The sequence below is a fragment of the Fundulus heteroclitus genome, unplaced genomic scaffold (assembly GCF_011125445.2).
Source record: "Fundulus heteroclitus isolate FHET01 unplaced genomic scaffold, MU-UCD_Fhet_4.1 scaffold_60, whole genome shotgun sequence".
NCBI lineage: Eukaryota > Metazoa > Chordata > Actinopteri > Cyprinodontiformes > Fundulidae > Fundulus > Fundulus heteroclitus.
Genome location: NW_023397033.1, coordinates 134,335 through 148,927, shown reverse-complemented (window position 1 = coordinate 148,927; position 14,593 = coordinate 134,335). Strand labels below are relative to the sequence as shown.

General features: G+C 42.0%; 1 protein-coding gene across 1 annotated transcript in view; it reads left to right on the top strand.

Moving 5' to 3' along the window:
- nlrx1 (NLR family member X1) overlaps positions 1 to 14,593 on the top strand; it is a gene marked incomplete in the record, with an annotated part of 121,738 nt that overhangs the window by 101,240 nt on the left and 5,905 nt on the right. Inside the window, 1 exon segment of the mRNA XM_036133296.1 lies at positions 1,181 to 1,432. Within this exon segment, the coding sequence (XP_035989189.1) occupies positions 1,181 to 1,432 (252 nt within the window).

The following is a 14,593-nucleotide window of genomic DNA, read 5'->3' as shown; positions in this document are numbered from 1 at the left end:
GTATTTCATTATGCTCCCCATATTTTTACTACGCACATGGAGTGAATAATTGTGCAATATAAGATTATTCTATAGGGGAAGCAATTGTCAAAATTGACAGGCTATGGAAACATTTTTCAAGACGGCAGCATGTCTTGTAAGCTCAAATTCATGTGATATCTGGTATTTTAGTAAACAAATGTTTACTCTCAAATAGGATAGTAAAACATGGGGGATAATTAGATTTTTTTCTGCATTTAATAAATATTAATAAGTCAAACTGAAACAAAATAACGATGTTGAGAACCATGGGAATGTGATGAAAAATGTACCTTGTCGAGGATAATGTTGGTTGCTTTCAAAAAAATGTATTACATGGTTTTGTTAATTACAAGTCCCGTGTTTATTGTGCATTTAGTAACAGATTATTCATCTATCCATCCATCTTCTTATGCTTATCCTCTTGGCCTCCTCCCGGTGTGACGTGCCTGGAACACTTCACCTGAGAGGCGTCCAGGAGGCATCCTTACCAGATGGCCGAGCCACCTCAACTGGCTCCTCTCGACGCGGATGACTGAGCTCCTCACCCTATCTCTAAGGGAGAGCCCAGACACACTACGGAGAAAACTCATTTCAGCCGCTTGTATCCGGGATCTCGTTCTTTCGGTCATGACCCAAAGCTCGTGACCATAGATGAGGGTAGGAACGTAGATCGACCGGTAAATCGAGAGCTTCACCTTTTGGCTCAGCTCTCTCTTCACCACAACGGATCGGTACAGCGCCCGCTTCACAGCAGACGCTGCACCAATCCGCCTGTCGATCTCCCGCTCCATCCTCCCCTCATTCGTGAACAAGACCCCAAGATACTTGAACTCCTCCACTAGGGGCAGCACATCCTCCCCAACCCGGAGAAGGCACTCTACCCTTTTCCGGTTCAAGACCATGGTCTCGGATTTGGAGGCACTGATTTTCATCCCGGCTGATTCGCACTCGGCTGCGAACCGCTCCAGTGAGAGCTGTAGATCATGCCCTGATGAAGCGTATTGAAGTATTATTTGTCTTCTAGTTATCTTCTAGTTACATTATATCCAGCTTTAAATTAGTTTGTTTAATTAATCAATCCATTTATTTTTGTGCTTTTATTAAAATTATCTTCTTATCAAAAAATAGGAGTGTTTTAACATCCAATTCTGCCCTCTAGGCTCTGTGATAACCCACTGTTGGACTCTGGAATCAGCATCATGTTGGACGCCCTACCAGAAAACCAGTCCCTGGTGTACCTATCCCTGATGCACACTGGGTTGGGGGACATAGGAGCTCTAGAGTTGGCTGAAAGGCTTCAGCAGCACACAGGGCTCCAGGAGCTCAATGTAGCCTATAACATTATCAGCGACAAGGCAGCTGCGACTCTGGTTGATGCCTGCAGGGAGCATCCCAGCATTCACACTGTACAGTAAGCATCTCCTCACTGCATCCATAACCTTTAAAACTAGTTCCAGTTTGATTCAAATATCTACTTTTTTCTTTTCATTTGTGTTAATTATGTTGTACTGGCCTAATCCTGGAGGAGGGGGAATCTGTTTCAAACAAAGAAACTGTCCTTTTCTGACCTACCCCCTCCTGCAATAAACCTAAAGCTGCATGTGTTATTCTACCCAGCAACATGGGGGAGACATACCTTACTGCTCAAGATATTTTTCTCAACAATTCCGTCTGTTTTGATCCTACAGATCAAACCAAAAACTAGGCTAGACTAGGTTTATGTCTTGAAACCCTTAAACAAAATGTAAATGATAAGATGCAATATTGCAACCCACTCTCCCCTCTGTTGGCGAATAGAGAAATCAAATTAAGTTCAAATTTACCCCTTAAAAGTAAGATAACCCAAGTATAAACTAATAGGCTACTAAACCTATCTGAATCTTAAGCAAACTACAACCAATAAAAGTAAGCACCTTTATCCGGTAGGTGTAAGCCTATAATATCTTTGCCACTCCCAAGAAACTGTCATATGAGCTATATACGACTCTAGGAGTCTTAAACTAGATTAACAAAATGTCTTTTTAGAAATTAATATAGCCTGTGAAAGCACTACACTCTGATTAAACCACAGAATAAAGACCAAATTGTCATGCAATGCATAACCAAGATCCTAACAATACTAATATTTAACCTTAGGAATATGAAACTTATAAGACAAATGCAGTGATCACAAACTTCTCTTTTTTTACACAATGCATTCAATTGTTGTCATGATGTTGTGTCTCAGAGAGGTCTTCTTCTTGCCCTTAAAGATAATGGATTATAGAATCATTGTCCCAACCGCGGTCTCCACACAGCTGTATGTTAATCATTTTATTAAAAATAAAAAACGGAAAAAAATAAAATAAAATCCAGCAGCCTCATCCGTGAGTGGCTAGGCACGTCGAGCTGCCCTGTTGCCGGATGGCACGGGTGGGTGGCAGTTGAAAACCCTTCCAGTCAGAGAGCCGGACCCGAAAGCTGCTCCGTGTTGTTCCTTTGGACCCTCTGTAACTGGTACGCACGGCTCTGGGATCAGATGGGCCTCCTGAACCGTGGCCCTCACATCTGTCTTTCGATGACTTTAGGGTGCACTCCTCATTCGAGGTCCGGGGTGGTGGACCCTCCTTCACATTCCTGGACTCACCTAGTGTTATGTCTCCAATACAACCTGAAACTTACATGACAATATTTAGATATCAAATTTTCGTGTGCTACCTGTAAATTCCAGAGGCTGACGTTGCACCCCGAAAAACTCATGTCAGTCTTATGGAATATACCCTGTAATGAAATTAACGGAACACTCCACCAAGAAACAAACATCAAAGCTTTTTACCCCATGTCAATTTAGTCTGTGCACAGATTGTTAGCCAATTGTTTTCACGAATCCCCATTAATCCTTACCACCTTCCACTGTTCCATCTTCATCCTATCGGGAAACCTATTGTAGAAATGTAATATTTAATGAGATATTTGTCCTCTTCTTCTCACGGGCCTCTGGTCGTCCTGGAAAAGAACCTACGCACGCACACACAAATACTTTAGACCTCTAATGGGGACCTCCATGTCTGTAGGATCAAAAAGTAGTTAATTCAGTTTTGAAATCAAAGTACATTTTCCTGTAAGAATGTTAGCATCTTCTTTGGATTCAAAAATTACCATACATTGCACCACTCCACACAAAACTTCTCAGCATGCTGTATGTCACCACTCTATTAAACTCTGTAACCTTTACCCAACCTCAGAGGTCCTACTCTGTGTAGTTCAGAAAAAAATCCTGTTTTAATCCTAGAGAAAACGCAAACCTCCATCCGGTCATTTTACAGCACCTTTATTCCTCCTGCAATGAAGTCCTCTCACTGTTTACCCTAAATAGATATGATCCGTATGTCAAAAATTCCTGCATCCACCCTTTAGGAACCTTTGGCGTGCACTGGTTTTCCAACACATACTAAACCCCTATTTTGTTCACCCATCTTCCTATCACGTTGTTACAAATCCTGATCCAGTTAACTCCAACGCGAGATATGCGGCTTTCAATCCCTAGCTATCCTGCATGACACAACAACCATCTTTTAACTATTACTTTTAACAGAGCCTTTAATAGAAGTAGCTTAGATTTGCATTAAGTTACCCTCTGTTTTTCTATATTATCCAGTTTTTTCTATTTTATGTAGTTTTTCTAGTTTATGTAGTTGTTCTATTTTATTTAACATTCACTTATTGTACTGCTAAAACTGTGGGCCTGTTTTCAAAAAATCTCTTTAACCCTTCCAGGACTCCCGAGGTGGCTGAGCTAACCCCCCTTATAGAGTCTTTCTCCAGCAGATATGTGCTTTCTGACACTTCACCCAATAAATTTAATTTATAGCCCCGGCCTGTTTCTTAGGAGTCAACTGTACAAACATTCAGAGCCATAGGAAACTTTTTTTTAAACAACTGTTATCTTCTCTACAACACTGCCATATACCTCCCGTGGGGTCCTGCAAAGAACCCCTCATCCAGGTTACTGTGCCATAGGTTGATATGTAAAGGTTAAGATCTGTATATTTTCACAACACGCTATTCCCTTTCTTTCCCCCTTTTTGAAAACAAAATTAATTTTGTTACAAAACAGTATTTAGTCATCACAGGGAATCAATTAACCGCAAATGCTCATCTTTTTTGAAGTAGGCAGAGGTTGCATAAGATCAGTGTATCTAAATGAAATAATGACTGCAAACTGATGGTGCTCAGTGGCACACAGCAATTTGGCTTAGTGAGAATGCTGGATGTTCCAAGTTATTTACATACCGAGACAGGGTGTGTGTCAGGGCAAAGGACATATAAAACATTGTTTATAACCTGATTAAAATACCTGGTAATATAACAAATCCCGGTGAATATCTGGTATATCATAGCTGGCAACTGTTATATGTAAAATAGAAAAATCTCAATACTTTGCAGCTAATAAGAAATAACCTAACAGATTGTGCAACCTAAAATGTGTCCTTGGTAATGAATAGTATTTGGTTTGAAAACAGAATGTTGAACTGCACCATTAGCTGTGCATTCCAGCGTGAGGCCGTCATAAAAGTGTAAGACCCACTGATAGGAACCTTACTGGCTAGATTTATGGCATGCACTCGTGAACCCAGAGAGGCAACTCAACTGTGACCCTAAATGTAAGTGGAGCACGTGAAAGTATTCCCACCCCTGTGGAGTCCCTGCTCATAGATTAGATGGCAAAGCACACCTTCTGCTGCTTAACAATGATCAATATGCTCAAAACTCACGTTTAAAAGGACATATCAGTTACATAACAGAAAAGTGAATAGACATTAATATATTTTTAAAACCGCAAACCTGTGCGCTGGTATATCATCAATCGGCTGCCTTAAGAAATGTTTAACCATCTCCCTATCTATTTGCCTAGGAGCTCAAAGATGGAGAGAGAAAAAGAAAATATGAGAACACGGGCCATCCAGATCACATCCCAATAACTTTGTTTAGCAGTATATGGCTAGAAATAACTATCTGTGTTTTTCCTTAAAGATTTTTGTTACCAGTCTGTGTGATTCCTGACATGGACTCAGATTGACATGCAACAGGTCAGGCAAACAGGAGATTGGAGTTCAGACTTCACATTCAAGGCTTCCATGTGTGGAACTCTGAAAGAACACTTAAATGGATGGATGTGAACATCCCTTCCCCCATGTGCTAGAACAGCAAACCGCTGTAATGTCTCTGCGAAGCACCTCAGTGACAAAGTCCCCTTTTCACAACTCAGAATCTGATGAATTATGTGGCTCCAAATGTGCGCAGAAAGTTCATGCAGTCATTCTCCTCGAGAGCTTGGGCTCTGCACTGTTCATGGGCGTTGGCCACTTTTCCAGGGTGCGTAAACAATGTTATTCCCCTTGCTGGGGTACTGACCTTCTGGAGGTGAGGTCATGCCAAGATTCGGTGACTCGATGCCAGGCTGATCTGGTGAAGCCTCACAGTCTCTCGCCCAGTGCCCAGCGTGACCACATCTGTAGCAGATGTCTGTAGGTGTTCGAAAAGTTCTGACATGTCCACCTCGTCCTTTCGGTCCCCTGGTCCTTCCCCCATGGCTGCGCTGATTGTCACATTGCCATCCAGGTCCATGCCCAGGAACAACAAATCTGGAAGAAAATGAAGAATAGAAAAGTGGAGGAGGCAGCCCCCCCCTCCTTGAATTAAATTAGAGATATTGCTTGGTGCAATCTGCTGCTTACTGTTACTCCCTCTCTGCTTTGTTTCCAATAACTGTAAGTATAGTATCTTTTAGTAATTAACAAACACAATCATTGTCTTTCTCGCCTCCTTTTGAGCCACAGGCAAATGGTGTATCAAATATTGTCCCAGCGAGCGTATCAGGATTTAAATTCATCAGCTGAGATACTGAAGAGGACACGCTTTTTAACATTATTACTCTAAATAATTCACCCAAATTGGACTGATTTGTTTTAGGATCCAGACCTATGTGTTTGATCCATCCTTCTGATTTTTTTTCGGTAGATGTTGTGAATCCCAGTCAAACTGAGGAAGCTCTGGTGAAGTGTATAAAAGAAAATGCTGTGTACTTACATGTACCAAGGAAGAAATTATTTAAAAACACTAAAGTTACATCCTAAAATGGCTCTAAAATCAGTTTCGTGCCTTTGTTTAGAATTATTCAAATTCAGCCAGCCACGATCGATCACCAGCAACAATGTTGAAAAGTTTATTCACCAGAAATTGCATATCACTAAATGAACAAAGAAAAGATTCCTCTGCCCCTAAGTTTCTTTGTAACAAGGGCATCTACATTTTGTGGGACTATGAGAATGTGGTTACATATAATGAATACTTTGGGGACCGTCCTGTAATTATCCCGTAATATTTTCAGTTTCTACTAATTTCTACTAATATCAGTATCTATAATACAACCAGTGTTGTAGTCACGTCACTATGCCTCGAGTCTGAGTCCAGGTTCGATTCTCCAGTGTTCAAGTCCGAGTCAAGTCCAAGTCATTAAAAAAATCCGAGTCGAGTCCGAGTCAAGTCCACTGCTCATCCGAGTCAAGTCCGAGTTGAGTCACTATTGATCCAAGTTCGTTGTAGGAACATGCCGTGACGTGTGATGTATGACATGAAGCAGTAACATTCCATTGCACTAATAATGGCGTTCCGCGAGCGAGCTATTTTTAGAACGTGACGTCATATCACGTACAGGGCAAATATGCGTTTTCCTCCACTCTTTCGCTGTAGTTACCCTTGGTTTTACTCGATAAAACTACCGCTTTTTCCAATTCTAAGACGTCTCCTAACCGTGGTTTTTAAACATTGTTGTTATGGAACGTGCAACAGCGACTCGAGGTACGCTGATAGGCCGCATATGAAGGATGTTAAAGCCGCAAGCGGCGTCGATCGGCCCTCGCAGCCAAGCGCGCTCCAGCCTATTGGCCACCGCCAGCCCATGAATCACAAAAAATCTGGTGCAGACCGGTCGATGCAGCGAGGAGATACAGCCGTTGGATAATGATAATGCATTTGGCCACTGGACCAGACTAAATTGTTTGGCGGGCCGGACAATTTATACCGTAAAAAAACAGAAACAGAAACAGAAAAACAGAAAAAAACAGCCGCTGACGCCATGATGCCGGGCAGGAGAAAAACATTGACTTACCGTTCTATCAACTCGGCCCGTTTTCCAGTCTTTCTAAGCCCTCGACACTCAAGCCATCGTTTGAGCTGAACGTTGGTATGTTGTTCCACAGTTCTACCAGTAAAATGGGCGCCTGGACATCCTCTTGTGAAAGTTTAACAGCGGAAAAGTCGGTCATATCGCTGTTTCTGTTGCATGTGTAATGGCTGGTTGCTACGTGCGCTCTCACACTGTTTGCCCTACCTTAGCGGCAAGGGGCGTTGCTCATAAGATGGTGATGTCACGTGCGCGGTACGCTATTTAGATATTAAAATCATACACCAAATAATATTCTAATGACATATTAAAATTATAGCCTAGACAGAAGACATCCATCAATCGATGAATAACAAAACAATTGAATAAAAGACAGTGGAACAGTAACAACACTGCACATGATAAGGATAATCTGGCATTAGTGATCACAGATCTGGTTCCCTTTGAGCCATCTTTTACAATTGGTTTTAAATTAACTGAATATAGTAGTGTCTTATAAGAGCTGGGATGCTGTTCCAAATTTCTGTAGCTTTGAGTGATAACACCTGTTGACTAAATGAGTTGCATCTGTGAGATATTATACAGTCACCTCTTGTTACCTTTCCACTGGTGCTTAATTTTAGGTTAATAAACTCTCTCAGAGGTGGTGGAGCGAGTCCATTTAAAACCTTAAATTTTGAACAGGCAATTTAAAATTTTCAAAACTAATAATGCTGTATTTTTTGTTGATGAAAGGACAGAGGTTTTCTATCGAATCAGTCATTAAAACAGCTTAATATTTATGTAAAACTACACAATGCTTTCTTGTATTTGACAGCTAGAGCTAGGAGGTGCTCCACCCACTTCCGGCGCCGCCCCTGGGAGTCCTACCCCTATGCCCCTCCCACTTTTGGTGTGACATCACTATGTGACCTATGATCTGATTACATAATAATAATACATTTTATTTAAAAGGCGCCTTTCTAGACACTCAAGGTCACCATACAGAAGGGTACAAAACAGAATGTCAGAAACAAAATCAAAACAAAAAACATTTAAAAAATCCCGAGGCTGGGACAGGGAAATTGATAATTAAAGAGAATAGGCAGTCTTAAACAGATGAGTTTTGAGTTGTGATTTAAAATTTAGAAGTGAGTCCGTGTTTCTAAGTAGGGGTGGTAGAAAGCTCCAGAGGCGGGGGGCAGAGCGGCTGAATGCTCTGCTCCCCATGGTGGTGAGACGGGCGGAAGGGACAGACAGGTGTAAAGCAGATGAGGATCTAAGAGCATGGGAGGGGGTGGGAATGTGCAGGAGGCCTGACAGATAAGGGGGGGGGGCTAGGTGGTAAAGGGCCTTGAATGTCACCATGAGAATTTTATATTGAATGCGGAACTACACGGGGAGCCAGTTAAGCTGTTGGAGGACCGGGGTGATGTGGTGGATAGAGGGAGTTCTTGTTATGATGCGAGCAGCTGAGTTCTGGACCAGTTGTAGTTTATGGAGTGATTTCTGAGGAAGGCCGAATAGGAGAGAGTTGCAGTAATCCAGTCGGGAGGTGACAAGGCTGTGCACAAGTATGGCAGCAGTGCGTGGGGTAAGGGAGGGACGGAGGCGGTTGATGTTTCTTAAGTGAAAGTAGGCAGACCGGGTAATGTTATTGATATGGGATTGAAAAGATAGGGTGCTATCGAGGATGACACCCAGACTCTTAACCTGGGGGGGATGGAGGAACTGTAAATAATAAGTGGGAAACTGTCGGTTTTGGAAAGAGTTGATTTGGTGCCGATGAGGAGAACCTCAGTTTTACTACTGTTTAATTGAAGGAAGTTGTTAGTGAACCAGGCTTTTATTTCACAGTTGCAATTTGTGAGGGAGGTGGGGGGAAGAGAGGACGATGGTTGCGTGGAGAGGTAGAGCTGGGTGTCATCAGCATAGCAATGGAATTGGATGTTAAATTTGCGGAAGATATTGCCAAGGGGAAGGAGGTAGATGATGAAGAGGAGGGACCCGAGTACAGAGCCCTGGGGGCACGCCTGAGGTGACGGGGGAGGGGGTGGATTTGAGGACCTATCATATGACTTCACCCTAAAACCCCCCTCACCATGTGACATTTTCATGACACCCTGTCATGAGAAGCACAGTGAAAAGGAGATGGCGGCAGTTTCTGGCTTTGAGATGACTCTTGTGGCTGCTCTACCTTTGAAGTGATTGGGTCTGTAGAGAGTGAGGGTGATAGGTTTATTTTAATCTCCTAATATTAAAGAGAAAGCCCAAACAGACAAAGTATAAGTTTCACAAGCTTTTGCAATAGGGGAAGAGAACTTCACACCTCGGTATCTCAGTTCTACTCCCAAAGATTCTCCCCACGGCAAGCTTCTTTATTTCATGCAAGCAGGATGCGCTCCATTGTTAGCGTAGCAGGAAGAGGAAGAGAACTTCTTATCTGGATTTAACAGCTGTGTGAGTGTAACCCACCAAACCATTGTGAGCTGACCTGTTGGTGCAGTTTTACAAACTCGGTCAACATGCTGTTGAGCGGGTTGACGTCTTCGCAGAGGGGGACAGGAGTCCGGATATGGGTCAGCCACCTGGAGGACCTGCAGCTCCACCTGCAATGGAGCATATGGACAGGAGGGTGAAGCACCACTAGATCTATATCGAGTTGGAAATATGGGGTCATCAGCAGCACAACCAGCATTGTCATGCCTGTTACCCACGTCCCCATATAAATCTTTTCCCTCTGCCATCTGTTTCAGTTGAGACTTTCTCTTTTCTTGTAGTTTCTGCACTCATTCATTCCAACACTTTACCCATCTTTCCTTCTGATCTAAATCCTCTTTGTTAACCTTTCTCCTACTTTTCGTTTTTCCCAGTCTCTATCCTTCAGCTCTTTCACCTTATTTAACTGATTTATACTCAAAGTTCCACCCCATGGAAAACTAAACTTATTTTTTCAAATTAAAGCAAATTCACACAATCATCTCCACCGTTCCCACTCATAATTTTATATATTGAAGAGTCTGGAGGAGGGGGAGGCACCCCCAAGTCCTTTGAGGTTCCGGAACCTTTTTTTTTTTTTTTACAGGCGACACATCTGCTCGTCCTGGCTTTCTCCTTTATAAGGTTTAGAATGCTAAAACCATCCACAAAGCTCTTTGTTTCGCTAGGTCCTACTGTTACCAATAGGGCAAGGCCTTCGCACTGATGTTCCCACTCCACTACCTGTGAAATTAAATAAGTATTAGGAGATGATGGCTGATGTGCAATAAAATGGTTTAGAGTAGCGTCTTACCCAGGAATGATCACAGAAGTTTTTTGGGTAATCTATTTGAATATCTATTCAAACTTTACATTAATCTAAACATCCTAGCTTTTCTAAGATCTTTCTCTGAGTAACACTGACTATCTTCTGACTCCTACCCCCCTAGCAGTGGCCTAGTGGTTAGAGCAGTGCGCTTGCACTCTGAGAAGGTTGCTAGTACCCGGTTTGATCCCCACAGCCTGCACTCTGGGTCCCTGAGCAAGACCCTTATCCCCTGATTCCTCCCCAGGCGCCGCACAATGGCAGCACACTGCTCCCCAAGAGGATGGGTTAAGATGCAGAAGTGAATTTCTCCATTGTGAGATCAATAAAGTTCAGTTATTATTATTATTATTATCTTTATTATATTATCCTGTCAATACACCCAAACGAACATCCCCAACACCCCAGCCACTTCATTCTGCACGAGTCACCACGCTGTTTTATGCTTAGCTCCTATTTGTTTAAACCTTATAAAAAATGCTGTACAATATTGCTACAGATTTATTATAAGATAAAGATCAAATATTTACTAATTACCTCACTTCTAACATCTCAACATTAATTTTAAACATTAATACTGTAATAACACTCATAGCACTATCGGATGATGGCAGAGTGAAACGAAAACAAGCATATTTAAAATGAACCGTAGTTGCATTGACTGTGGTAGCACTAAAGTTATCTGGGAAGCTAATAACACTATGCTAGCGAAGGTCTGCACTCATTTAGAATACTTTTCAGATCTATTTGGTCATAATGAGTGGACCGGAAAACACAGACATTAATATGCCATTGGTGTATAATGGATCATGTGAACCCTTATGGAAATAAAATTTGTTTTAACTGTTAAAACACATCAGCAAGGCATGGTTTCCATAATGCTAGCAGAAGCTAGCCTGCAAGCTCCAGTTTTTTTACTAGGTCAAACCTTAAAACAAAACAGTAAAACCATGAAGAGGCTCAGCACTGCGGGGGCTGTAGCACATAGATCTATGCACAGAAGGTGTGGCTCGCTCCTGGATCAGCTTTTTTCCCGCACAGCTTAGAAATATCATAAACAGCCTGTTTCATGGCAATCACCTCTTCCGTTCCCATGTTGGAAAAGGGCAGGGATGTACTCAGCTTGGCCAACCCTGCTTGTTTTTCGGTCTCACCAGAGTGGGTTCTCTTTCCTCAAGGGTCCACAGGAAAAGAGAAAGATAAGCCTGTGGGATCTTGGCTTCATAGCAACGGCACCCTGCTGTGGGGTGGGGCAGTTCCTTGTTGCCCCTAAAAGTCTCAAATTTCTTGCTTACAACGTCTTATTTTTTTCTCATGGCTTGATTGCACGACACATAGGTCTAACTTATAAATAAGTAATACCAAGGTATTCTTTTATTCACCAAAATATGTCTCACTGCTTCAGCTCAAGTATAAAAACGAGGAGATAACACTAGACTCAAAACAAAATTAAATGACAACTTTATCATTATTTGAATGCATGAATCTGAAACATGAAATGAGTCTCAAAACCCGTTGTGCTGTTGTAAACTGATCTGTGCAGAAATTTAGTTTTGTCCATGTTTATCGAGTGGTTTTTGTGTGTAATTTGTTGTTGTGTGTGTACATTTATTATTTATTCATAATTTTCCAGTATTTGTGTATGCTTTTGGGCACACATTTTTTAAGTACCCAAAGTTATGCATAAAATGTTTTTATGGATTAAAAATCATGTTTTACACATTACCATCCAATGTACTTTACAAAGTCAGTTCTATCAAATCATAGACAGATTGGCTAAAACATTTTCTACTTAAGTAAACTGGATGTAGTGACAATGGACAGGCGCTTGCATTGTGTTGTTACATTGTGTAAACAGACACCTGTCTACCATTAAGACTAGGCTTACAACTTTGCTTTTTCTTAAAGCTTATAGTTAGAGTGGCTAAGATTTTCCTCTGTAGTTATAGTGACTGGGCTTAGGTTGCTGGAGGACATAATGACCACTCTCACTGATCTCCCAAAATACTCTCTAATTTTGCATTATTGCCATTGGTTCAACTTTTAACTTTATGCTCTCTTTCTGTTATTTTCTGTTCATAGTAGCCACATCTGGGCTGACTTCCTGTTTAGTTATGACACCACCCTGGAAGGAGGCAACAGCTGAACTACTGGTGTCAACAACTTCATGTTCTCTTATTATATCCAGATTTATCTCCTAGACCAGGGGTTCCCAAACTTTTTTAGCCACGCACCCTCTTCCATGTCCCAGCCGGGACATATATATATATAAATGGTTGCAGTTACAACACAAACGTCGTAACAAAGCTTCTAAATCTCAGTATGACGCACAATTTACGCCGCAAAATACAAACACAAAGCAGTTTGATTTTTGTCCATTGACGAGCGAGCGAGCGAGAACTGGTGAAGCAGCACAGAGTAACAATAACTCTAGCAGCGGTTACCTTCAGCAGGTAAACACGCCCACGGCAACACACCTCGGCTCCCCCAGCCCGTTTCTGTCTGAATATGCGCTAAAACTGCCTCTATAAAATGAACTGCACGGTGCAGTCGGCACCTGTCTGAATTGCAATGAGAAGTATTACAGATCTGTGCGTGAGCATAGTCAAGAAATCCCCCGAGGAGCAGCATTTTTATTTATTTTTTTCCCAGGAGCAGCGGTAACGACAGCGGTGTGCGTGTCATGCGTGTCAGAGCTTGTCACCGGTTCAAAGTCGAGGCACCATGAGCAGCGTGGCGCTGTTTGTAGGCGCTGCGCGATCCATAGAGACTGAGTCACTCAATTTAATCTCGTAAATAAAACTTTCGGCCTGAATTAAATGTTTCCTCTGCTGACGTAAATGACTAAAGCCAGGAGAGAGGAAGAGACATTTTCTGATTCTCGCTCGTTTTCTTCTCCCGGATCTGTTGCGATTATCTCCTCTGTTGCCTCCAATTTCTATCTCACTCTCTTCCTCTCCTCTTTAATGACTAACTTTCACCTTAGATGTCTCACCTGTTCCCTTTATTTCAGCCTATTGAGCATATTTGTGAGAATTATTGAAGCAGAGACGACAAGCCATATGCGCATATACAGCACTGTGGATTTTTCATCTTAAAATGAAGTGTAGAAGAAGATTTCTTCTAAATTAATACAGTTTATTAACATTTTCGTGTTAATACTGTATCGTTACGTTATGACACCCAAGCACCAGACGAGGTTTTACTGCTAACACTTTATTTTAGGATGAACAGGACGGGACAGCTTTCACTCCGCCGGTCCCCCGAATCACGACTCCTCTCCCTGGAAGCCACACATTTCTTCCGGTATGACCCCGAAGTAATCTGATTTAAAGGAACAGTAAGTGTGCAACAGCATTTAGCAATAAAGTAGGGTGACCATATTTTCATTTGGGAAAAGCAGGACACATGTCAGCGGGGGGGGGGGGGGAATCCCTGTTTCCATGCATATAGATGTATGTGGCATAGGGCTGTGCGATATAGAAAAAAAGGTTATCGATCAAAAAAGAAAAGGCATATTGATCGATATCGATAATTATTGAAAATATTTAAAACCATATTTTATGTGCAGCTCTGCCTGGACATTTTATGATATTGCTAAATGTCTAAAATAGGGTCGATAAAAAGTCTATCGAACTTTTTATCGACCCTATTTTTTCCTATCACGCCCCACGTCTATCGATCGATAGATATTGTTATCCACGCTATCTATCTTCTGATTAAGAACAGGGCTGCCCGCACTGACGCGGCTCAGGGATTACGTCACACGCAGCGCCGTGCGCAGTGCCCTAGTGCCTGTCAATTTAATGGTCCAATGAAGGTAATTTAAAAAGCAGGACATTTCCTCACTTTCTAAAAAAAACCCGGGACGCCCGGGACAGGACGTGAAATACGGACATGTCCCGGGAAATACGGACCTTTGGTCACCCTAAATAAAGTCTAATAAGGATCATTACAATCCATTTTTATTTATTGATTAAATTAACAGTTTTTTTAGCTTTACAAAGAAATGCTTATTTACACATCTTTATTGTGTGTGTGGAGGGGAATACATGGTCAGACGCCATTACAGTTTTCGCCTTGTGCACCCCCTAGTGGCAGCTCGCGCACCCTGCACCACACTT